The sequence below is a fragment of the Phyllobates terribilis genome, unplaced genomic scaffold (assembly GCF_046119375.1).
Source record: "Phyllobates terribilis strain yellow unplaced genomic scaffold, ASM4611937v1 Scaffold_8__6_contigs__length_399053987, whole genome shotgun sequence".
Classification (NCBI taxonomy): Eukaryota; Metazoa; Chordata; class Amphibia; order Anura; family Dendrobatidae; genus Phyllobates; species Phyllobates terribilis.
In genome coordinates, this window is record NW_027362768.1 from 341,900,899 (window position 1) to 341,926,520 (window position 25,622).

The 25,622-nt window shown below is 46.4% G+C and overlaps 1 protein-coding gene across 1 annotated transcript in view; it reads right to left on the reverse strand.

The window, feature by feature from the left end:
- SUCLG2 (succinate-CoA ligase GDP-forming subunit beta) overlaps positions 1–25,622 on the reverse strand; it is a 214,270-nt gene that overhangs the window by 108,227 nt on the left and 80,421 nt on the right. Inside the window, exon 7 of the mRNA XM_073644709.1 lies at positions 23,453–23,549. Coding sequence (XP_073500810.1) covers positions 23,453–23,549 — 97 coding nt within the window. The remainder of the gene's footprint in view (positions 1–23,452; positions 23,550–25,622) is intronic.

Genomic DNA, 25,622 nt, shown 5'->3' on the forward strand with positions numbered 1-25,622 from the left:
TGTCCTTCAAAAAAGCAGGATAGTCAAGAGTCATGGGACAGAAACTCATGTATCTTTTGGTTACAGCCTAAGGGTGTGTCTACATTAGCTGTTAAAGAACCATATGCCAATCAGTGGTTCTTTACTATATATGCAAGCCGATCTGCGGATATTTTAAAAGCCTGCTTAGACAGGACAGCCACACTTCCATGCACACAGAACAATCGTTAACACAACTGCGCTGTACAAACAGAATGTCATTGTTCTCGGCAGCTCATATCCTGTTTACATAAGAAAATGTGCTGTCGAGAACTATGATTTTTAAGCAGGTTAAAATTCATAAAGAAAGAGCATTTTACTAATTTGTCTTTTGTCTGGTTGCCGGTTTAAACTGGCCAATAATCGAGGCACAAGCGTTCCTAGGAAACCTAGTTGCAAAAAAACGTTCAGCGTAAATGCACCCTAAAGCCCGCCATACACATAAGATGACTGTCAGCCGAAAGATGCTTCAGTCAATCAGTCGACTGACAGCCAACTCTCCCATACACCGGGGTGCTCGTTCGGCCGAAAGCGGAGAATAGTCTCCAGTTGGTCTGCTCCATTTTCAGCTATGGAGGCGGGGCTTATGTATCTTTTGTCTTACTAGAGACAGAGCAAAGGGGGAGGCTCCTGCTGCAGACAACTATCTTCGATTGAGACGCAGGACAGGGAGAAGGAGGAGGGGGATAAGCTCCTGAGACACACAGAGAAGATTTCTTTACAAGTTTCTGAGATTTATATGCAAGTCAGACAAAATAAGATCAAAGGAAAAAGAGAAGATTAGGCTGGACATGTGTGGCCTGATCCAAACACTGGAAAGTGATGGGCCATCTCTTGGGCAATAAAGAGAACAGATAAATCACAAGAATTGCATTGACTCTACTAATTGTGTGTGTACAGAGTGATGTCTGTCCATGAGCGGTCAGATTTTCATAATATATATTATATACGCATATATTTAGATTTACTGTAATAAATACATAAATATATGTTTTTATTTTTCATACAGTACAGACCAAAAGTTTGGACACACCTCATTTAAAGATTTTTCTGTTTTTTCATGACTATGAAAATTGTACATTCACACTGAAGGCATCAAAACTATGAATTAACATGTGGAATTATATACTTAACAAAAAAGTGTGAAACAACTGAAAATATGTCTTATATTCTAGGTTCTTCAAAGTAGCCACCTTTTGCTTTGATGACTGCTTTGCACACTCTTGGCATTCTCTTGATGAGCTTCAAGAGGTAGTCACCGGAAATGGTTTTCACTTCACAGGTGTGCCCTGTCAGGTTTAATAAGAGGGATTTCTTGCCTTATAAATGGGGTTGGGACCATCAGTTGTGTTGTGCAGAAGTCAGGTGGATACACAGCTGATAGTCCTACTGAATAGACTGTTAGAATTTGTATTATGGCAAGAAAAAAGCAGCTAAGTAAAGAAAAACGAGTGGCCATCATTACTTTAAAAAATGAAGGTCAGTCAGTGCGAAAAATTGGGAAAACTTTGAAAGTGTCCCCAAGTGCAGTTGCAAAAACCATCAAGCGCTACAAAGAAACTGGCTCACATGAGGACCGCCCCAGGAAAGGAAGACCAAGAGTCACCTCGGCTTCTGAGGATAAGTTTATCCGAGTCACCAGCCTCAAAAATCACTGGTTAACAGCAGCTCAGATTAGAGACCAGGTCAATGCCACACAGAGTTCTAGCAGCAGAAAACAACTGTTAAGAGGAGACTTTGTGCAGCAGGCCTTCATGGTAAAATAGCTGCTAGGAAACCACTGCTAAGGACAGGCAACAAGCAGAAGAGACTTGTTTGGGCTAAAGAACACAAGGAATGGACATTAGACCAGGGGAAATCTGTGCTTTGGTCTGATGAGTCCAAATTTGAGATCTTTGGTTCCAACCACCGTGTCTTTGTGCGACGCAGAAAAGGTGAACGGATGGACTCTACATGCCTGGTTCCCACCGTGAAGCATGGAGGAGGAGGTGTGATGGTGTGGGGGTGCTTTGCTGGTGACACTGTTGGGGATTTATTCAAAATTGAAGGCATACTGAAAAAGCATGGCTACCACAGCATCTTGCAGCGGCATGCTATTCCATCCGGTTTGCGTTTAGCTGGACCATCATTTATTTTTCAACAAGACAATGACCCCAAACACACCTCCAGGCTGTGTAAGGGCTATTTGACCAAGAGGGAGACTGATGGGGTGCTCCGCCAGATGACCTGGCCTCCACAGTCACCAGACCTGAACCCAATCGAGATGGTTTGGGGTGAGCTGGACCGCAGAGTGAAGGCAAAAGGGCCAACAAGTGCTAAGCATCTCTGGGAACTCCTTCAAGATTGTTGGAAGACCATTTCCGGTGACTACCTCTTGAAGCTCATCAAGAGAATGCCAAGAGTGTGCAAAGCAGTCATCAAAGCAAAAGGTGCTACTTTGAAGAACCTAGAATATAAGACATATTTTCAGTTGTTTCACACTTTTTTGTTAAGTATATAATTCCACATGTGTTAATTCATAGTTTTGATGCCTTCTTCAGTGTTAATGTACAATTTTCATAGTCAAGAAAATACAGAAAAATCTTTAAATGAGGCGTGTCCAAACTTTTGGTCTGTATTCTATATCTATAAAAAAAAATGAAATCTTGCAATTTTCCCACTTTCTACTAGACATAATATTACACTCCTATATTCTTTTTTTTTCAAATGGACACTAGCAGCTACATTAAGTTGACTTAAAGTCTATTGTTTGCATAGAAGCATTACCTGAGCATGCTCTAATCTGAACAAAGGTCATGGTGAAATAAGGAGGTGGTGAGCTGTGACATCACCTATTATGAATGGTGGATCCTGTGTTATCTACTGTATATAGAGATGTTATCAGTCATTGTACAGGAGGAGGAGGAGGTGAGCTGTGAAATCACCTATTGTGAATGGTGGATCCTGTGTTATCTACTGTATATAGAGATGTTATCAGTCATTGTACAGGAGGAGGAGGTGAGCTGTGACATCACCTATTATGAATGGTGGATCCTGTGTTATCAGTCATTGTACAGGAGGAGGAGGTGAGATGTGACATCACCTATTGTGAATGGTGGATCCTGTGTTATCTACTGAATATAGAGGTATTATCAGTCATTGTACAGGAGGAGGAGGTGAACTGTGACATCACCTATTGTGAATGGTGGATCCTGTGTTATCAGTCATTGTACAGGAGGAGGAGGTGAGCTGTAACATCACTTATTGTGAATGGTGGATCCTGTGTTATCTATTGTATATAGAGGTGTTATCAGTCATTTTAAACTTGTCTGTGATGACAATGAGTGCTGAAAAGTCATGCATACACAATATAAAGTATGAGCCAAAAATATGAGCTTGTGGCCAGAGTTAACCATTGTCCACATAAAAAAAGCAGAAATCTAGCAATGATATGAAAAAAATTAAAAACAAAACTTTTTAAAAAAATAAATCTATTACGTTTTAACATTAAAATTAAATAAAAAAATGAAAAAATAGGTGATTTTCTGATAACACTTCCATTAAAGGAAAGCAAAGGAACAGAGCGTTCTGGTAGAAGTCATCGGTATTACACTCCAGGCACGGGGAGAGTGACAGAAGTCTATATGGAGATATTACAGCGTTTGAATCAGACGCTTCTCGTCCGTCTTAAGACGTTGAAGAACACCGCTATTGCCAGACGAGCCGTCTGTACGGATGAATCCAATACTGAGCGCAGCGCTATCAACCAAGCTGAAGCGTAGATGAAAGGATTCTGCAGACGGCCCCTATAGCCGGCACGACGGTGCCATCTGGAGATAAAGCGCCGGACTGACGGGTATTAGAACGCCAAATCTGCAATGTATTTTTGAAAAAATGCACAAAGTCGCAGTTTTTATCCGCGTTGTGGCTTTCTTTTATAAAGTCACTGACCGGTCGTGTGATGGGCACCAATGGTGACTGGTGGACCTCAATGACCTATAATGGAGCTCGTTGGGTTCCATCAAGGGGTTGATGTTCTTGGAATGCGAGACAAGATTAAAGTTCTGCACATTTCGCGCCACTTTTCATTTATGGGAATGGGGCTGAACTGCAATACCTGACATAGCCTTTAGATAAGGGTGGCGCCCTTTCCTAAACCTGGAGAACCCACAACATTTTTTCACTGTGTGTTGGTGATACACCAGAACCAAGCAAATGGTCCCTCTTGATTAGAATTTGTCTGTAGTTTGAAGATATCCATCTTATAGGATTAGGTAAATGCACACAGAGCACAATATGGCAGTTTTAATACAGAAATATTTCCAGGCAGCAAAACAACGCAACGCTGCGTCTCTCCGAACAACCACCGATTAACCCATTATTTAATCCCAACAAGTAAACAACTCCATCACGGCTGAGACGAGTGACTTACCTTTAATTGGCTTTTTTTTTATTATTATTTTACAAGTGAGTGCTGATTGCAGAATAACATCGCTGAGAACAGATGGCGCCTATCTTATACATACAAGAGCGCTAAACTGCAAAGGGAAAATTTTATTTGACCATTACCAGACAATTAAGATATTTAACTGGTTCTAAACTACTCCTGTAATGGCCGAAATGTACGATTCCAGGAAGAGTATTTACATGTACAGCACTTCTTCACTCCCGTGTCTTCCCGCTACGTACCTAAAAGTGCACGGATTGCTCCCGGGATGTGTCTCACCCAGGAATGTCTGCCCCATGTTTTGCATGGGGATTAAAGGGTTGTTCCTAGCTCAGGTCTTCACGACAGATATGGGAATAATGAAGCTACATCGTTTCCATAACTCATTAATTTTCTAGGGATTTTGGAAAAGACTTCGCTCAGCCGCACTTGGCCGTTTCCTTTGCTCCACCTCCGGTGGTCAGGCCTGGACGCAGGACTCCATAAGATAGGAATATCCCTTTAATCAAGTAGAAGAGTTGCTAATTGGGCTCCTGAATATGGAGTTTACATGTTCTCCCACTTTATCCCTCAGTCCCAATAAACAGCCCAACAAGTTAAAAGGGTTTGAGTGCAAAAAAAAGACCCTGACACTTGCAATTCAAGCATAAGTGACAACATTTCGGGTTGGTAATCTGAGGGAATCCAAAAGCATGGTACACAAAGGTCCTCACTCCATCTAATTCATCATCCTTAAAAGCCCACGCCCCCCTCTAAGCCCACGTGCCCCCTCAAGCCCATATCGCTGCGACAGTTGAGAATTCCCATAGGGTTCAGCCAACACAGCCTCTGAGACGTAGCCGCCACCAAAGGGGTATTGCCATCTTGTACATTTATGGCACGTTCCCAGAATAAAAGCATACTAAATGTGGTCCCACCACTGGGACCTGCTTCTGTCTTGGGAACGGAGTCATATCCTGCTTGGATGTTAGCGTTAAGGCGGTTAGCACTCCTATACAAATGACGCAGAATTCCGACCACCTCTCTTCTGACAGCGGCGTGCGTCGGGGGGGGCCGTGTTCCCCAGAAAGATGTGGGGCTGATTGGCAGGACCCACATCTACTATACATTTATGGCATATCCTGTGGATGTGCCATAAACGTACAAAATTGTAAGTCCATGATGGTTGGAATGTAAAGCTATGTGCAGGTGTGGTCTTTGTGCCGATAGTCTTTTTCTGTACCCTTACAGCATTCAAGACATTTTCCTGGACTCCTAAATGGCAACTTTGCCTGATTACGCTCTGATGGAAACCACACTTGGGACAAATTGCCTGTTCTAGGCAACCTTAGGTATTATTTTCTATGGGAGTTAGATGGTGGCTAATTCCCCCCTCCCCACTTTTCCCAAAAAAATGTAACAACTTTTTAATGAGACATTTTTCTATTTTACGAGGAGAAAGTTCCTCATCCCGGAGGAACGATTCATTTTCCTGTAAGGATCACAGTTTATTCATCGTCTCCAAAGCTTTGGGTGCAGAGGAAGCCTTTCAATTAAATTGTCGACAAGATCTTCTATGAGTCTCATCCTGTATGTGATTTTTGAACCAGGAGCTTCTCTGATGTCGGCTGACGAAAGAGTTGACGCCTACGGATCGCGGTGGATTACAGACGCGGCCGGCTACCATGCATAACGTTAACTCTGCTTGACAGCGTGATGCGAAGGAGACGGCTTCTTGTCATGATTTACGCAGCCTGGAAGAACTTTTTCTTTTTTCCAACTGCTTAGTCATAAGAAGCCAAAATTATATTCCCGACAAGGAAGGAAGTCAAAGCCATTTTTTTTCTTTATTTGAGATACAAACGAGGTACGATCCGACTCTGCCGAGGATAACATCCGTAAAAAGATCATCCCTTCCCCCCCTCCCATTCAGCCGCCATTTGAGATCTGCCTCCATTATTTTCCAATAGACCTCTCGGGAATTAGATTACACGCCTGCCCTCTTGGAGATGAGCTGATACTATATTTCCAAAAGAACTTCAAAGTTTTTATTTTACGGTGTGTTCTGCTTACCGTGCAAATATCTGATCTAATGCACAGGACGCCGCGGGTACAAATTCCTATTAAGTTAGGACTACAGCTAAAAAATTGACTTACAATTCCTAAATTGAAAAATAGAGCGAGCGCCGGGCTGCTTTTGGCAGGTTTATAGCGTAACACAGATAAGCGGTAATCCTGGAATCGGAGGAGGATAAAAACCTATTGGTTTTTACTTTAGAATTTAAATCTAATATCGGAGTCGTTATGAAGCCATTTGGCTCGGAAATCACCTGCGTCCAATTTGAAACATTCAGATTTACAAAAGGATTTTACGGCCCGGAAGCAAAAGACGGAGGAGGCAGCCTCAAGATTGCAGGGAAGGTCTTGATGCACCTTATTGCTGGTTTATAGAATTTGCTTTCTGATGACAGGCGGGGAAGAAATGCAAAATGGGAGTTAAAAAAAAATTCTCATTGTATTTTATTTTTCAAAAATTATTTAGTTTTTAACTTTAATACCGAAAGAAAAGAAAAAGTTCTATACCAGTTACTCCTTAGGTCACCACTTCCATTTTAGGTGGATGACTTCACTGTATGTAAATCTACGTTGTACCCAGTATTTGGTAATAATTTGATTCTGCATTGCGCCGCCATATGGCGCCCGGCACGCCGCTATACCGTGGACGCATTATCACCAGGATGGGGGTGACATGAATTATTGAAGACACTTTTGTCACGTCCCATTTGTTGGACTAGGGCTTTGTAGAGAACAGAATGCTGCCGGCAGAATCATTCCCATTCACATGTAAGGAACGGACTCACCGCTGCAGAAATTTCGGCAAATAATGTGCCGTGCGTGAATTCACGTAAATTCATAGAGCATTAAAAAAAAAAAGTAAGGCTGCATGAAATTGCCCCATAGACTGATACCCCACAGTACCCGACCACTTCTTGTGTACCTCCCTGTGTAGGCAAAGAAAGCATCCATAGTTACACCACATTAGGACAAATGGATTCTGGAGGCGCTCCCATGGAAGAAAGAGTACCGTATTTTTCGGACTATAAGACGCACCTAGGTTTTAGAGGAGGAAAATAAAAAAAAATGTAAGCAAAAAATGTGGTGATGATGCACTTTTAAGGGGGAGGGGGTCTTCTGCTGACACTGGTATAGGGGTAATGTCCCCCAATTCTGACAATCTCCCCCATCCTGGTATATATGCCCCCCCCCCCTTCCTTTTATACGTGGTCCTCATCCCCATCCTGGTATGCCTGGAACCCCTCCATCCTGGTATGCCTGGAACCCCTCCATCCTAGTATGCCTGGCACCCCTCCATCCTGGTATGCCTGACACCCCTCCATCCTGGTATGCCTGGCACCCCTCTCATCCCTGTCCTGGTACGCATGGCACCCCTCATCCCCATCCTGGTACGCATGGCACCCCTCATCCCCGTCCTGGTACGCATGGCACCCCTCATCCCCATCCTGGTATGCATGGCACCCCTAATCCCCATCATGCTGCACATAAAAAAAAAAATAAACACTCATACTCACCTTTCTTCTCTCCTCCAGCGCTGAGTTCTGTCTGCCCACACTGATCTCACCATGTGAGCCGCTCATGGCGTCACTGCCATGCGCGGCTCACAAGGAGAGATCAGCTGCCGGAAGTCACTACTCCCCACGCCAGGACTGTGTGCGCGGGGAGCAGTGACTTCACTCTCATTCATAGCTGGCACACAGCGTAGCCGCGCTGCAGCTCCTGCTGCTGCCGGCTATCGCGTGTGCCCGCTTATTAAAGGGCATGAATATTCACCCCCTCCCCACGCCCATGGGCGTGGAGAGAGGTTGAATATTCATGCCCTTTAACAGCGGGCACAGGCGATTCCAGCAGCAGCAGGAGCCGCAGCGCGGCTACACTGTGTGCCGCTATTAAGGAGCATGAATATTCAGTGCTTCCCACACCCCATGGGCGTGGGGAGCAGTGAATATTCATTTTCTTTAGCAGCGGGGACAGTGTAGGCTGCAGTGGACTGCTGCTGCCTCCTGTGCCCCGCTCCTCCACCGCTACTGCTCCCCCCCACATATATATACCCCCCCCAACATTCGGACTATAAGACGCACCCCCCATTTTCCTCCAACATTTTGGAGGAAAAAAGTGCGTCTTATAGTCCGAAAAATACGGTAACCAAAAAATTGTTGAATCTTCCAAATGTGGTGCAATCACATGGAGGATATTCCACAAGGGATTAATATTTGTAGGTTTATTAAAAAATCATAAAACCGTGAATACACATAAGGGACATGGATGTACAAAAAAGGGAAGGGAGAAGGGGGTCTTTAAAACGGATCACACAACACGTTTCTGCTCATAAAGCCTTCATCAGGTGTGTATCCGATACACACCTGATGAAGGCTCTATGAGCAGAAACGCATTGGCTGTCTGTCGGGTTGGACAAATATACCACCACCGTCTATGGAAGAGCTGCAAACCGTGGTCTGAGAACCCTAATAACGAACAAATTCCTCAAATAGAGTTGCGCCTATCAGCACAACTTGCTCAGGTGAGCATAAAAGATTTTTTATTCTTTTAAAATTTTTAGTCTCTACTTACTACACGCTCAGGTAGCGCTCTCTTTCCCTTTTTCCTCCACATCTTTCTACCCAGGAACATACACCGCATTAGGTGATTGATGACACAGCTGTGATTGTGATGCCGCCCCAAGCAAGGCACCACCCTGAGAAGAACAACGCCCCCAGAAAGAAAGTACCAGACTACTTCTGGTGTAGGCCAAGAAATCATCCATAGTTACACTACATCAGGTGACTGATGACACAGCTGTGATTGTGACGCTGCTTCAAGCAATAAAGTACCAGATTACTTCTTGTGTAGGCCAATATATCATCCATACACACGTGGTAGCCCTCGTTTAATGAAAGAAAAACCCACAATGGTCACAGAAATAACCTGAATCCGACAAAAGTAATAATAAATTAAAAATCTATGAAAATGAACAAATGAAAGTCAGACATTGCTTTTCTGCTTCCACAGAATTTTTTAAAAAAATTAACCTCATGAAATCGGCCTGGACAGAAATGATGTTTTTTCTTCACTTAATATTTTGTTGAACAACCTTTTGAGGCAATCACTGCAATCAAACGATTCCTGTAACTGTCAGTGAGACTTCTGCACCTCTCGACAGGTATTTTGGCCACTCCTCATGAGCAAACTGCTCCAGTTGTCTCGTGGTTGAAGGTGGCCTTTTCCAGACGGCATGTTTCAGCTCTTTCCAAAGATGCTCAATAGGATTTAGGTCAGGGCTCATAGAAGGCCACTTCAGAATAGTCCAATGTTTTCCTCTTAGCCATTCTTGGGTGTTTTTAGCTGTGTGTTTTGGGTCATTATCCTGTTGTAAGACCCATGACCTGCTTCTGAGACCAAGCTTTCTGACACTGGGCAGCACATTTCTCTCTAGAATCTATTGATAGTCTTGAGATTTCATTGTACCCTGCACAGATTCAAGATACCCTGTGCCAGATGGAGCAAAGCAGCCCCAGAACATAACAGAGCCTCCTCCATGTTTCACAGTAGGGACAGTGTTCTTTTCTTGATATGTTTCATTTTTCTGTCTGTGAATATAGAGCTGATGTGCCTTGCCAAAAACTTCCAGTTTTGTCTCATCTGTCCATAGGACATTCTCCCAGAAGCTTTGTGGCTTGTCAACATGTAGTTTGGCAAATTCCAGTTTGGCTTTTTTATGATTTTTTTTTCAACAATGGTGTTCTCCTTGGTCGTCTCCTATGAAGTTCACTCTAGATCAAACAACGACGGATGGTGTGATCTGACACTGATGTTCCTTGAGCTTGAAGTTCACCTTTAATCTCTTTAGAAGTTATCCTGGGCTCCATACCAAATTTTGTAATCATGAGATCTTGAGTATGAAAGATTGCAGTGATAGGGCTTCTTTTTTTTTTACATACTATATAAAAACTACTTTATCCCATCAGGTTACATATAACCTGTCACCTGTCGTGACACGTCTTTTTGGCTATATACTTGTATTCCCAGAATATATAAATTCTGGAACATCCTTTCTTATCACTCTGTGCTATTCCGCTCCTCTGTTATTCCTCCTGAATATTTGTGAACGAAAAAGAGACAACTGGGCGTTTACCATTCTCCTTGTCAAAGGGGTGTGCCCCTACATAGTCAGCAAATGATTGGACAGTGACAGTGCAGTAACACCCTCAACAAGTAAACACCTAGTTGCCGAATTAGTCACATTTCTTGGACAAATAACAGTGGAACACAGAGGACTCAGTTATGAGAAAAGATGCTCCAGAATTGCTACTTCATAAGCAATTAAATTAATTTATTAAAACCAGAAGTGTCAGGAGGAGTGACGAGTCCTCTTTTAAAGGGCCCTGGTGGTAATTTATAATCTGGCTTCTCCTTCAGGAGTCCGATTCATGTGTCACTGAAAGAAAACGCTCAATTTGTTGCTATTCACATTTATCAGTGACTGATTTGAGTTATCTCCAATTCCTTTGTGGCTGAATTAAAGATTAATTAATAAACTTAACATATTTTTCCTATGGTGGTTAAAACTAAGCATCTTAATATGCTTTTAATTACCGTTAGACAAGCTAGTTATCGCAAGTTTCTGCACATCCCTCACGTTGCAGCCTCCGGTAATTAATTCGTCCCGCTGTAGTAATGGTTAGGTGACAATTTCATGTTGTGCCAGGGTATTATTTAACCCCTTCAGCACTAATTGGGCAAGGTTTTAAGATCTTGGATGTAAAGCTACAGGCGATGGGAGGGATGTGGCCCGGATGAAAGACCTTATGGATCAACGATGGGAAACGTGGCGGACAGTGGCACAAGCTCGCCTGGCATGTTTGCATTGCTTTTGTATTTCTAAGCTTTAAGAGCTAACGAAAAAAGGTTTACACGGGCGGATTTCCACCCATAACAATCGCAAACTGATAATATATTAAGTCAATCCATGAAGGTTGCTTTTAGCATTGAGCAAAAAGAGTTGTAAGACCCAGGTCGTACCACTGGTTTCACCACCAACTCAATGTACCGCAGAGCTGTTAATGCACCTAGGATTAAGACTAGAAGGGTCCGGCTACAGCACATTATGCCACCTCCCACCATAATCCCGGGAGCAGGACTGGCGTGATGTTCCCTTCTTAAGGCCACTTCATGACGTTGCCCACGTGGTCTCGTCATATTTTACGAATAAAGAGAAAAGTGATCTATTCTGTACTGCAAGTGAACCTGGATGTCATATACCAAGAATAAAGCATCAAACATAGTCTACACCATCAGAAGGCATTTTCACGACATTGGGCTACAAGAAAAACGTCCAGCTACAGGTGCTCCATTGACCTCCCACCACCGTTCTTCAAAGGCCATCATGGTGCAGAGCAAGACGGCAATGAAGGCAGGAATGGAGCTCTGTCTTCTTCATCGATGAGTCCCACTTTTAGCTAAAGGTGCTCCATTGAACTCCCACCACCGTTCTCAAAGGCCATTATGGTGCACAGCAAGACAGTAATCAAGGCTGGAATGGAGATCTGTCCTCTTCATTGTTAATTCCCACTTTAATCTTGGATGTAGTGATAGCGGGAGAATGTTCTGGAGACCACTTGGCCAACGCTTTGAAGAAGTCTTTACGAGAGAACGTGAAAGTGTTCCAGGAAATGTTTTTTTTCAGCAGGACAATAGCAGGCCGCATGTGCTACTGTGAGTCGCCTGTCTGGCTAAAAGTGCTACCATGGCTGCAGCGTCTCCAGACTTTTCTCCCATTGAGCACATCTGGGACGTCTTTGTCGGCAATTGCACAGGTATCTTGATGATTAGCACAAGAACATTCAGCGGCAGAACCTTCCTCAGATGACCTCATTGATAGCAGCCAAGGTTGTAAGTGCGGGGATGTCTGCATGTGGCGTCCATACTCCATACTGAATGAATCGAGAGGCTTTGAAAATTTTGTTATTTTTTCATCATTTGCTGATCAGTAACACGTCTATCCATTCTGTGATTGCCATAATTCTACGACTTTTCCTTGGTTGCCATTTCCAAATTGAGCAGTGAATGTGTCATGTTTTATTGCTTACCCCTTTAAGTCTACTCACCAGGAGTCATAGACTCAAGTAATTCAATTAAATATGCTAATTATAGGGGCAAGAAAATGAAGAATACTAAACAGCCACCTATGGCAATGTATAAAGCACCTAATAGAGAAAGCCACTAGCCGCTCACAAGACATTTATAGACTTCGCTTTATGGGAGCCCCTATTACAAATTGGCACTAAAAAAAAACAGACTCCAAATTGCCGGAAACTCAATGGACTACGGATCAGCCAAGTAGATGCCACTAATGAAAGCCGTATAGTGCACATTTCATTTAACTGCGTTTAATTAGGTGATTTTAAGGTCTGACTTGTGGATCTGAGAATCCTGATGCCAAAAACGAAGGCTCGGCAGCAAATCCCTGGAGAAATTTACAAAATAATGAAAACCCTCCATTGTTTACTACTGTGCTGAAAATCACAGCTATAACCAGAAGATTCTCCGACGAGCATGAGCTTTCTTTGGCAGAGAGTTCGTAATGCTTCTACAACTGCGTCTTATAGAAATACCCGGAGAATATGCGCTGCTGTTACGGATCCGGGTGGTGGAACCTCTGTGCTGCGGTGCAAGGAGGGACTCAGAGGGGCATAACTAAGTATGAAATCGGACCGACCTAGGTCGTACGGCGGCTAACGACTCCGTGACCAGGGAGGGACCGAGCAGAGGGACCAGGTGCTACTCTGGGGACGACCTTGTAAGAGAGCAGGTGACTCCCACGGGTCAGATGGGTCAGCTGGGACTGACCGATATTGCAGATGGGCACAGCAGGCAGGCTGACGAGAGATCCGGGTAGATGAACTGGCAGAGACAGCAGAAGACAGGCGGGAGCCTCCAGGTAGGCAGACAGGTGGTCACGGCAAGTGATGGGCAGGAGCCTCCAGGTAGGCAGACGGGTGGTCACGGCAAGTGACAGACGGGAGCCTCTAGGTAGGCTGCCAGGTGGTCACGGCAAGTGATGGGCAGGAGCCTCCAGGTAGGCAGACAGAGGGCTGAAGCAGAGGTAAGTACACTGTGCATCAACTATTGCTTGGGCACCTCCATATTGGAGGAGGTGCTTTATATATGGGAGGACCTCCGGCAATTGGCCGGGGACTCCTTAGGGCGGAGCCCGCGGCCCCTTTAAGGGGGAGTGCGCGCGCGCGCCGTAAGCACAGTGCCACGGAAGCTGCACGCGCCGGCAGAAGCAGGAAGAGGAGCGCTGGAGGACGCCGGGCGGGGAGCGTGGCGGTGAGAGGGACGGAGTCTCTGCCTGGCAGGGGGCAGAGACACCGATGCTACAGTACCCCCCCCCCCCTTTACGTCCCCTCTTTTTTAGGCCAGAAAGAAATTTTTCAAGGAGAAGCGGGGCATGAATGTTTTCCCTGGGTTCCCAAGTTCTTTCCTCTGGGCCAAACCCCTTCCAATCCACCAGAAAAATGGGTTTTCCTCTTACCCTTTTGGTGGCCAGAATGTTCTCTACCTCAAAAACGTCCTCAGCGGAAACGGGAGCAGGGGGAGTACCTGGACTGTTGGAAAAAGAATTAAACACAACTGGTTTGAGGAGAGATACGTGGAAGGAGTTGGGAATCCGTAAGGTGGCCGGGAGTTTTAACTTGTAGGCCACTGGGTTGATTTGTTTGAGGACTTCAAAAGGACCGATGAACCGAGGACCCAACTTGTAGGAGGGTATTTTGAGCCGAACATGTTTGGAGGAGAGCCAAACCTTGTCTCCCGGACGGAATTGAGGCGGATCCAGACGTCTCTTGTCAGCATATCTCTTCATCCGCTCGGAGGACTGAAGAAGTGCGGACCTAGTATTTTCCCAAATGGTGGAAAATTCGCTGACCAGAGACTCCGCGGCAGGGTTGTCCACATAAGCGGAGACAGGAAACGGAATCCGGGGATGTTGACAATAGACTACAAAGAACGGGGACTTGGAAGTCGATTCGCTCTCATGGTTGTTGTAGGAGAATTCGGCCCATGGTGGGAGGTCCACCCAGTCGGTATGGTGAGCATTAACAAAGTGCCAGAGGTAGCTGGTAAGGATCTGGTTGATATGCTCCACTTGGCCATTGGACTGTGGATGGTAAGCGGAGGAGAAATCCAGGGTGACATCCAGCAGTTTGCATGTAGCTCTCCAGAACAGAAGCGCGAGGTGAACTGAACCCCTCGATCCGACACAATGTGGAGGGGTAGGCCATGGAGACCGAAGATGTGAAGGACGAAGTCCTTAGCCAACTCTGATGCAGATGGGAGACCAGGCAGAGGGATGAAGTGGGCCATTTTAGAAAAGCGGTCGGTGACCACCCAGATGACTGTACAGCCGGCAGAAACAGGGAGATCTGTAATAAAGTCCATAGCAATGTGTTGCCAAGGGGCAGCAGGCACGGGAAGAGGCAGGTGACCGGCTGGAAGATGTCTGGGAACTTTGTTGCAGGCACAAGACGAACAGGCCGAGACGAAGTTTACCACATCCTTGCACAGGGTAGGCCACCAGTAATGCCGGATAATGAGCAGGAAAGTATTCTTCTGACCGGCATGGCCGGCTAGTTTAGATGAATGACCCCAGTGAAGAATCTTCTCCCGATCTGGAATTGCTACAAACGTCTTACCGGGTGGGAGACGAGTCAGATCTAAGGGGGCCATACTCATCACTTTGGAGGGGTAGATGATGTGCATAGGCTCCTCCTCTACATCAGAGGACAGGAAGGATCTGGACAAGGCATCAGCTTTAACATTCTTGTCCGCCGGGCGGAAATGTAGGATAAAGTCGAAGCGAGCGAAGAACAAAGACCACCGGGCCTGACGCGGATTGAGTCTTTGGGCATTCTGGAGATATGCAAGGTTTTTGTTATCAGTATAGATGATCACTGGGTATAGAGCCCCTTCAAGCAGGTAACGCCACTCCTCCAGCGCCAATTTGATGGCTAGCATTTCTCTGTCTCCTATGGAGTAGTTGCGCTCAGACGAGGAGAAGAGTTTGGAGAAGAAGCCGCAGGTTACCATTCTCCTTGATGAAGACCTTTGGGTGAGCACCGCTCCGGCTCCAGAGGAGGAAGCATCAACCTCCAGGAAGAACTGTTTGTTGCAGTCCGGACGGTGCAGCACTGGGGCAGAGGAGAAGGCTTGCTTTAAGGAAAGGAAGGCCTCCTCAGCTTCGGGCGGCCATACCTTGGGATTTGCTCCCTTACGGGTGAGCGCAGAGATGGGAGCAGTCCGGGAAGAGAAGTGCGGGATGAAGAGAAGGTAGTAGTTGGCGAAGCCCAGGAATTGCTGAATCGCCTTCAACCCCTCCGGACGGGGACACTTTAAGATGGCAGAGAGCTTCTCGGGGTCCATTCGTAGACCTGTCTGGGAGATAATATAGCCCAGGAATGGAAGGGAGGTCTGCTCGAAGAGGCACTTCTCAAATTTGGCATAGAGGTGATTCTGCCTGAGCCTAAGCAGGACCTGACTAACATCCCTCCGGTGTGTGGGAAGGTCCGGAAAGAAGACCAAGATGTCGTCCAGGTACACCACCACGCAGGAATATAGAAGGTCACGGAAGATGTCATTGACTAATTCTTGGAAGACGACAGGAGCATTGCAGAGACTGAAGGGCATCACATGGTATTCATAGTGACCGTCCCGGGTATTGAATGCCGTCTTCCACTCGTCTCCTTGACAGATCCGGACCAGGTTATACGCCCCACGTAGATCCAGCTTGGAAAAGATCCTGGCGCCCTTAAGGCGGTCAAACAACTCGGAGATGAGCGGCAGGGGATATTTGTTTTTGACCGTGATTTGATTGAGTCCTCTATAGTCAATACAGGGGCGTAGCGAGCCATCCTTCTTCTTGACGAAGAAGAATCCGGCTCCAGCCAGGGAGGTAGATTTCCGGATGAATCCAATAGCCAGATTTTCCTCAATGTACCCCGACATGGCCCGGGTTTCGGCCGGCGACAACGGGTAAATAAGCCCATGGGGTGGAGTGGCTCCGGGTACCAGGTCGATCGGGCAATCATATGGCCTATGAGGTGGCAGTGTCTCTGCTTCCTTTTTGTCGAAGACATCTGCATAGGACCAGTAAGGTGCCGGTAAACCAGGTAGATTAGCTGGGGTGGATGGAGGACGAACCGGGCGGACCGAGACCAGGCAGGACTTATGGCAATCGTGCCCCCAACGGAGAACTTCACCGGATTGCCAATTCAGCACAGGTTCATGTTTCTGAAGCCAGGGTAGACCTAGCAATAGGGAGTGAGAGAGACCGGAAAGCACATGGAAGGAGATCCTCTCAGAGTGCAGCATTCCCACCTGCAGGGTTATAGGTTCTGTGATGAGCAGGATGGTGGTCACCGGTAGAAGTCTTCCATCCACGGAGGCGACTGCCAATGGTTCAGCCAGAGGTTTGGTGGGAATGTGATATTTCTCTACCAGGGACAGGGAAATGAGGTTCCCAGCAGCTCCGGAATCTAGGTGTGCAATTTCAAAGTAGAGGTTCTCTCCCCAGGAGATGGAGACAGAGAGAGTCAGAGCAGGAGAGGGTTTACTTTTGCCTAGGATGACCTCTCCGAGCGGTCCTAGATACTGGCGTTTCCCGGCTTCACCGGGCAGGAACGGATGAAGTGCTCCTTACTGCCACAGCAGAAACAGCTCCCCTCGCCTCGGCGTGACTCTTGGTGAGATTTGACCATCTTGGTCTGGTCGACCTGCATGGGTTCGGGCGAGCGTGCCTGGGGAGTTGCTAATTAAGAGGCAGGTTTCTGGAAAGTAGGAGCAAGACAAGGAAATCTTCGCTCCCGGGTAGTCTCTTTAGCACGTTCCAGGAAACGGATGTCAATCCGGGTAGCTAGCGACACCAGGTTATCCAGGGTGGTAGGAATGTCCCGGCCGGCTAACTCGTCCTTAATCCGATCGGAAAGGCCCTCCCAGAAGATGGACACCAGGGCCTCGTTGTCCCAGGCAAGCTCAGAAGCGAGGGTACGGAACCGTATGGCATATTGGCCCACGGTGAGACTCCCTTGGCGGATACAAAGCAGAGAGGAGGCAGTAGAGGATTTTCGTCCTGGTTCATCGAAGACTTTCCGGAAAGCAATGAGGAAAGACGATAGATCGGACACCAGGGGAACCCCCTCTCTCCCACAGGGGATTTAGCCATGCCAGTGCTTCTCCAGTGAGGTGAGACATGATGAACGCCACCTTGGCCCGGTCGGAGGGAAACTGATGTGCCAAAAGTTCAAAGTGCAGGGTGCACTGGTCTATGAAACCCCAAGCTAGAGCGGGTCGCCTCCAAAACGAGGAGGTGCAGAAAGCCGGGGACCTGGGTTGGATGCCGTGGTATTGGTGGGCAGCGGCGCTGCCGGAGCGGGAGTCGCACGACTCGAGGCGGACACAGGTGGAACAGTCAGTGTGTCCAGGCGGGAGTTGACACTCCGCAGGTAGTTCAGGATGGTTTCCTGTTGGGATCTCTGACGAGAAACCTCCTGGTACAGGTCAGAGAGCGAAGGAGCTTGGGGGCCACCGGGTTCCATGGCCCGAGCAAACTGTTACGGATCCGGGTGGTGGAACCTCTGTGCTGCGGTGCAAGGAGGGACCCAGAGGGGCGTAATTAAGTATCAACTCGGACCGACCTTGATCGTACGGTGGCTAACGACTCCGTGACCAGGGAGGGACCGAGCAGAGGGACCAGGTGCTACTCTGGGGACGACCTTGTAAGAGAGCAAGTGACTCCCACAGGTCAGATGGCTGGGACTGACCGATACTGCAGATTGGCACAGCAGGCAGGCTGATGAGAGATCTGGGTAGATGAACTGGCAGAGACAGCAGGCACCAGGCGGGAGCCTCCAGGTAGGCAGACAGGTGGTCACGGCAAGTGACGGCCAGGAGCCTCCAGGCAGGTAGACAGGTGGTCACGACAAGTGACAGGCGGGAGCCTCTAGATAGGCTGTCAGGTGGTCACGGCAAGTGACGGGCAAGAGCCTCCAGGTAAGTAGGCGGGCAAAGCCCATAGACAGACTGGCGGACTGAACGGAAGACAGACTGTCGGGCTGTTGAGTAGTGAGGCTGGCGGACTGGACTGATAGTCAGGCTGGTGGGCAGGACTAGTAGTCAGGCTAGCAGCGGGACCTGAGGGCTGAAGCAGAGGTAAGTACACTGTGCATCAACTATTGCTCGGGCACCTCCATATTGGAGGAGGTGCTTTATATATGGGAGGACCTCCGGCAATTGGCCAGGGACTCCTTAGGGCGGAGCGCGCGGCCCCTTTAAGAGGGAGGGAGCGCGCGCCCTAAGCACAGTGCCCGGGAAGCTGCGCGCGCCGGCAGAATCAGGAAGAGGAGCGCTGGAGGACGCCAGGCGGGGAGTGCGGCGGTGAGAGGGACGGCGTCTTTGCCTGGCAGGGGGCAGAGAAGCCGATGCTACAGCTGCCATCAAAACACCCTGAAACAACTCAAGGTATTTATGGAAATCGATGATTTTAGATTGGAAGGGTTGTCTCATGACACACATGGTTGGCACCTCACTTGGATATCCCACCAGTGAAGGATTGGCAGGTGTCCGACGGCTATAAAACCCTTGCTTACATTTGCATTTTCTGGTCTCCAGAAAGACCCAAGCAGACCCTGGTGATGACTTTCCTAGTGTTGGTGAGTCGATTCCAGTTCTACTTCACCCTCCCCAAAACCAACACAACTGGCCAAAGGCCACAAAACACCCCCTGGAAAAACAGTGTTAAGTCAACAGGCGAAAGAGAACGGCACAACTGGTGTCCGTTATAGCAGCCGGACTCCCATAAATTGGTCACTGATGACATCTCGCATTTTTCCACCATTTGTTGCATTAAAGAAATCCCCATGGGCAGAAACGCAACACCGTGAGAACATACCAAAGCATGGGATACAAAATTGGCTCTGTAGGATATGAAGTGATACTACAGGAATGTGATAGGCAACGCAACTTTTGAATATGCAGCCCGTCCTGATTCTCCTTCGTGCCATATTTACTGGACCTGTATTTTCCGCTGGAGGTTTATTAGGTAGGATTTTGAAGAAGATTTTTTTTCCAAAATTCACATAAAAAAAACACTCTTTGAAAAAGCTTCCTAATAATTCAAATGGGAAACGCTTCTATAATGCACAAGTTTTTTTCTGCATATATTTTACAGCATGAAGAAAAAGAGGCAAATGTCAATTCTTGATGCGATTCTGGCTGAAAAAAAAGCTCCAAATTTGGTGGTCACTGAATCAATCAGAAGCACAAATACATACACAAAATTTGCATATAAAAGAGCATTAAATAAAATAGATGTCATAACTCAGTTTGGAGATTCAATATGGTGACTTGTTGCTTCATGGTTGGTCCCTGTGTCTGCTGAGCTATTGCCCTTTTTTCTCTGTCCAAATGCTGATGGTTTCTATTGTCTTTGTTTTCCTTTCTAGGTTTACTCCTCTCCAGGTGTTTCTCATTTTCCTGTTTTGGTTTGCCCCTTTACATTCTGGGTGCGGCATTATATGTTCTCCCTTCACTGCACTTCCTTGCTGGTTATACCTCTTGGTGAATGTGTGTTCAGGAGCTCCAGCATTTCAGCTAAGGGGTTTACCTTGCTTGGTAAACTCCAGTTGTATTCCTGCAGTGAGTGTTTGCTTTCCCTCCCAGCACCTTTTCCTTTTACCACCATTAGGTTTCTGGAAGCTTATACTTGTTCCTTTTATTTTTGGCACTCTTTAACTATCCCTTTCTACTCTATATGAATGTGCTTTAGTTTCTCACCGTGGGTTTTCGCATGTTACTTCACACTTTCCTTTCCCTTTGTTGGCAATGTGTTACAGCTTCCCTCTGGTTATTCAGGAGGTACGAGAAACCCCTTGATTGCCTTTTAGCAAGCTAGGGACCAGTTGGGTGTAGGTGCGGCATTTCCCGTGTGTCATAACAATAACGTTCATAACAATAAGTTTCTGAGACAGATTCTTCTGTTCTGCTCATCAGAAAACTCTGAACATACGCTCAAAAAATGCTTAAAAAATACTTGGAAATCATCTTTGGTGTCCATATGAGGAGGGTTTGTTTTAGCTCTTTCCCCCCTAAAGAAGTAGTCAAAAAAACATCTGGTGGGAATAAAAAGGAAATGTCACTTCACTGAGAGCAAATCCTGAAGGAATCCACTATAAATAAGCACACAAAGCATGAGGATAATAAAAAAATATCTCCAAAAAACTCCCCAAAAATACAGCATTTCCTGAATCAGTTTCCGATGGAAAAAACTATGTAGACATCGCCACAGCTTGAATACCCACGCTGCAATCAAGTCACATTTTTAGCACCATTTCTTTTTCCAAAATGTGGCTTTTCTCCACGTTAAAATGGAGTGGCAGTACTCATGCTCGACAGCAGCTGCTTTTTCCGGTAGTTTCCTGTTTTGCTGATTGGTGCAGGTGTCACAAATGTGTCAGATATAACAGATAGTCGCTCTGGATCTGGCTGCAGAAGGTCACTGCGTTTGGCATTGCAGATGCCTTCTTAATTTTGGACCCAGCGGCAACGTCACTCCTGCTCCGATTGACACCCCCTGGTCTGGGTGTTTATAAACTTTTAGTCTGCTTCAGCGAGTCGCCAGTGATATTCTTATTTTCCCCTGTGAAGGCTCGGAGCAATAGCAGTCGGCCAGCTTCCTCTCTGGTGCCCTAGGAGGACATTTGGTGTTCTCTCTCTGGTGTCTGCTCAAGCTAAGTTTTCCCCCTTTGTTTGTCTCCCTTTTTGTCTTTAGATTATAGTGAGGATTGACCAGTGCTTACCCCCCTCCCTATCTAGGGCCTAGCTTTAAGGATATACAGGGATTAGGTTTCCTGTTTGGCGATAACTGCGGAACCTATATAGGGACGGTAAGACAGACAGGGTGATATTAGATCTACCTAAAGGTCTTCACTCTCCTTTTCCCTACCGATTTGGCTACCCTCCCCTCATTCCTTCGTGTTCCACTTAAGTCTTTCAGACACTGTGCGTGACATTGGGTCTAAGTGCTCAGACCCCACCGATAAGCAAGTCACTACTTATTGAACAGATAGGTGACAACTTATTTTCACCGGATGTGTTTACACATTAGGGTTAAACAGAGTAAGGCGTTAACCCCCCAAAAAATAGTTACGCCATCCCGAGCCAAACAAGCATGTGACACGAAGACAAAAAAAAAAGGAAACAATATAATTTCTTTTGAGATATAACTTAGCATTTTCCAGGGCAATTTCACACTGGCCAGAGCCCGAGACTCCCGCATTGTACGAAGCAACCGTTTAGTTATAAAAGAGTAATACCGTAAGGATTTTTAATCTCCAGAACAAGGCCATTTTCTCCTTAGCATGCTGCCAATTCACCTGGCATTGATTAAGTGGCACGGGCCCGTGCAGACAGAATGATTACTACAGTTTGCACAAAAATTGATTTCAAAACTTTGCAAAGAAAGAAGAAAAAAAAAAGTGTTGTCAAGTGTTCCAGATTGATCCGGGGAGTTGAAAATATGGATCTTCTGTACATTAAAAACTACACATGATGCATCAAGGCTGTGCCGAGCGCTAAGCTGACATCATCTACGGTATAAATCGCGGCTGAATGAGCCTCGTGCATCTCATTACCCAGTCACATGAATAAATTGCTTTTTAACAATAAACAGCTCTGAGGTTTGTGGGTTTTCGAAAGACTTTTGCTTTAAAAGGGAAAGTGTAACGTTTTGTCATCGTAGGATTGTCAATAACGTCTCCAGTTACTATTTGGTGGGTAACATATGGTGCAGCTGATAGGGTGTCAAGATGTCGCACAACTTCGGTAGCTGCTACAGGCAATCTTGCAATTTACGAACGAAGGGATATTTCATTTCATTGGTTAATGCTAGTCGGCCACCGCTGCAGTCTGGTGGTGGCCGAGGATGTTTATGTTAGAGCTTGTGGAGAGTTGCAAGCCAAGCCTGGCATGTCAGAGTGAGGAGACTTATAAGCTATGCATGCTCCTCTGGGAAATAAATATGCAAATTGTCTCTTCAGAGAGGACTAGAACTCTAGCGCCACCTATTGGAAGCAGCAATCCTAAAAGTCACTATTGACCCTTTAACGAGCCTTAACACATGACTTAGGATAAAAGCCAAACCAGAATCTCAATTTGCAGACATGGTGTTTCGGGGTGTTGCCCCTCATCAGTGCAAAGTATGACATCAGATCTGGCTAGGCGAGAGGCTCTGAAATGGGTTATAAGGGGTAGTGTTTTTCCTTGTGGAGAGTGACAAGCCAAGCCTGGCATGTCAGAGTGAGGAGACTTATAAGCCATGCATGCTCTCTGGGATCACTGCTGCCAATAGGTGCATACGTAAAGCAGCCAGATTGCTGGAGCGCACGATCCGACCAGCACTTAGTGCCACAGGACTCCTCCGATGTGCGCCTCTTGCTTGCAGAATCGGATAGAGCACAGTTCGGGCCAGTGGTGCAACCATGAAAAATGAAACTGTGAGGCAGGAGAGCCTGCAGATGAAACTCAGACTTGTTTATATAGGCACGGAGTTGCTGTATAGAGTTTTGCTGTTTCTGCTCAGTTTGCCTTTTATATCAGGTCGTTGCTGGAGCTGAAAAGTTACAAAGCTGGGATGAAAAGGGGGTAAAAGAAACGAAGTGCGCAAAAATGAAAAATTGCCTGGTCAAGAATGGGTTGCACAAGTTTATAAGTAAGAAGCACTTTGCTCTCATCCACCAGTGACTTGTAAGAGTGCCCTTGTGCCCAAAACAAAATCCAGGATCACCTCTCAAACCACCCTGACCTTTCTTCCTTTACACAAGAGAAAAAAAACAACGTAATCGACTGGAAAACTCGGCATCGAAAGTGAGGAGGAAAACACAAAAGTATTTTAGCTTTTCTTACCTTGTCCTTCTGGAGTTTCACCAAAGGGATTCACTTCTACCTGGGTGGCATCAACTTTCAGGAAAAGCTGGTAAAGTTTCTTAATCTGATCCGCGGCCTGCGATTCGTTAAATACAACACAATTACAATGCAGAAGACGACGAGCGTTATAGAAAGAATGACATTCTTCTGTTACATACCGGAATTCAAGGAGAAAGTGTAAAGATGTTCCGTTAGTGATGAATGCAAGTGCTCGTTACTCGAGTTTGCCGAGGGTGCTCGGATACTCACAGAGTATCGCGGGTTCTCGAGTGGTATGTTCGAGTCCCCGCGGCCTCATGTTTAGCAGGTGTTGGCCACAAGACCTTTGGGGATTGCCTGACAAACACAGGCAATCCCCGCATATTTTTTGGCTGTCTAACAGCCGCATAACATGCAGCTGCAGGGACTCGAACATGTCACTCGAGCACCCGCGATACTCTGAGCACACCCGAGCACCCTCGGCAAACTCGAGTAACACTTGCGCTCATCACTAATTCCGTACCAACGAGACATGTGAATTGCTAGACCTCAGTAAGTCATATATTAGTACCGGTGCCCCCCGCTCCAACTGGGGCCCCCTACAGCTTTGTTTTCAGTCCTATTTTGTCATGTTGGTGCATGAAGGGAGCTGGCTGACAGCTCATTTTGATGGCTAAGCCAGTCTCCTTCTTTGCCACCAACAATAGAAAGAAGAAAGCTGGGTTAGCTTCTGAACTAAGCGGTCAGTAAGCCCCCTTTATGCACCGCTCTTCGATACAGGAAGCAAGACTGGAGAAATGCCAGACCATAGGACCTCTTGACCTAAGTAATGTATGTTATCAATGGGCCCATGGTGGTCCTAAAATTAAAAATGCAATCTCTTCTACTGGACCCCTGTTGCCTTGCAACCCCTCCTCATTTTCTCACTTCCTCTTTTAGTGGAGGGACGTCATGACTTCTGCAGCCAATCAGCGGTCACTGATTAGCTGCAGCGGCGTCATTGTAACCGAGGAGACTGTCGCTTCCAGCTCGGGCTAAACATCACCGCTGCAGTTAATCAGTGACCACTGATTGGCTGCAGCAGTCAAGTGAAAGCAGGAGAATATGGAACGTTCCAGGACATATCAGACAGGCATGTGCACCAAAAGCCGTTTTATCTTGGGAAGCAAGATCTTATTTTTCCTCGGGGCAGGTCTTTAGGTTTGGACACTGCACCCCGACCAGAGGTTTTGACCACAAGTCCTAGGATGCAACAATGAGGACTATTCGGGGTCTCACGGTCGCCGTATATCTCTCGGAAAACGATGGCGCCTTGCTGAGGTTGCAAAAGGAGTTTTGCTCAATTTTATTTTTTTGTTCTATGTAATTACCCACAGTTTTCATTTATTTTCTTCCTGTGTCTGATAAAAACTAAAAGAAATGCTGCAGAAAAGAAGAAGAATAGGTTTGCACTCCTCCTGGAACTTGTGTAATAAAACTTAATGGCGTTTTATATAATGGTGGAGGGAGTTGCTTTAGATGCCGGGCTAAAAAGCCATTTAGCAGTCATAACAAGAGGTTTGGTCGAGAGCCGGCCCTAAAGGGGGTTGTAAACGGTAAAGTAATAAAAGGCTAGGATAGGATGCGGCCGGCTGCCAGCATTTCCACAATGTTCACATTTTTTTGTATCCTTGTAAATATAATTTTGAGAGAAAATTGGATGCTCAGCCGGCTGTCAATCAAAACCGGAACTGCAAAGTAATCTCAGAACGCAGACGTAGTCCTTCCGAGTTTCCGTAACTTCGTATAGATATACAGGTGGAGGTTTTGGGCAGACGACTGGTGTGTCAGTACATGCCGGGATTTCCTGCTCTGAGGGAGATAAAGCTGCTCCATCCAGTGTTTGGACATGGATGTGAAACGGTAATCCACACAACATGGACCATACTTGATTCATGATACTTAGTTTGGTCGTGGATAGCCCAGGTCAGACTGGGCATTGGCCGGATGATATCGAAGGATAGAAGTATCCTGCCTTCTGAATTTTAGCGGCTGATCCTTTTCTTCTACGGGGGGACAAGCCTCCATTAAAGGTGTCTGGCCGCGGCTCTCAGAGAATGAAGAACTGCTCAGTCGAGTATTGCCGTGCATGGGGAAATCAGGAGAGAGAGCAATCGGCCAAGCGATCTGT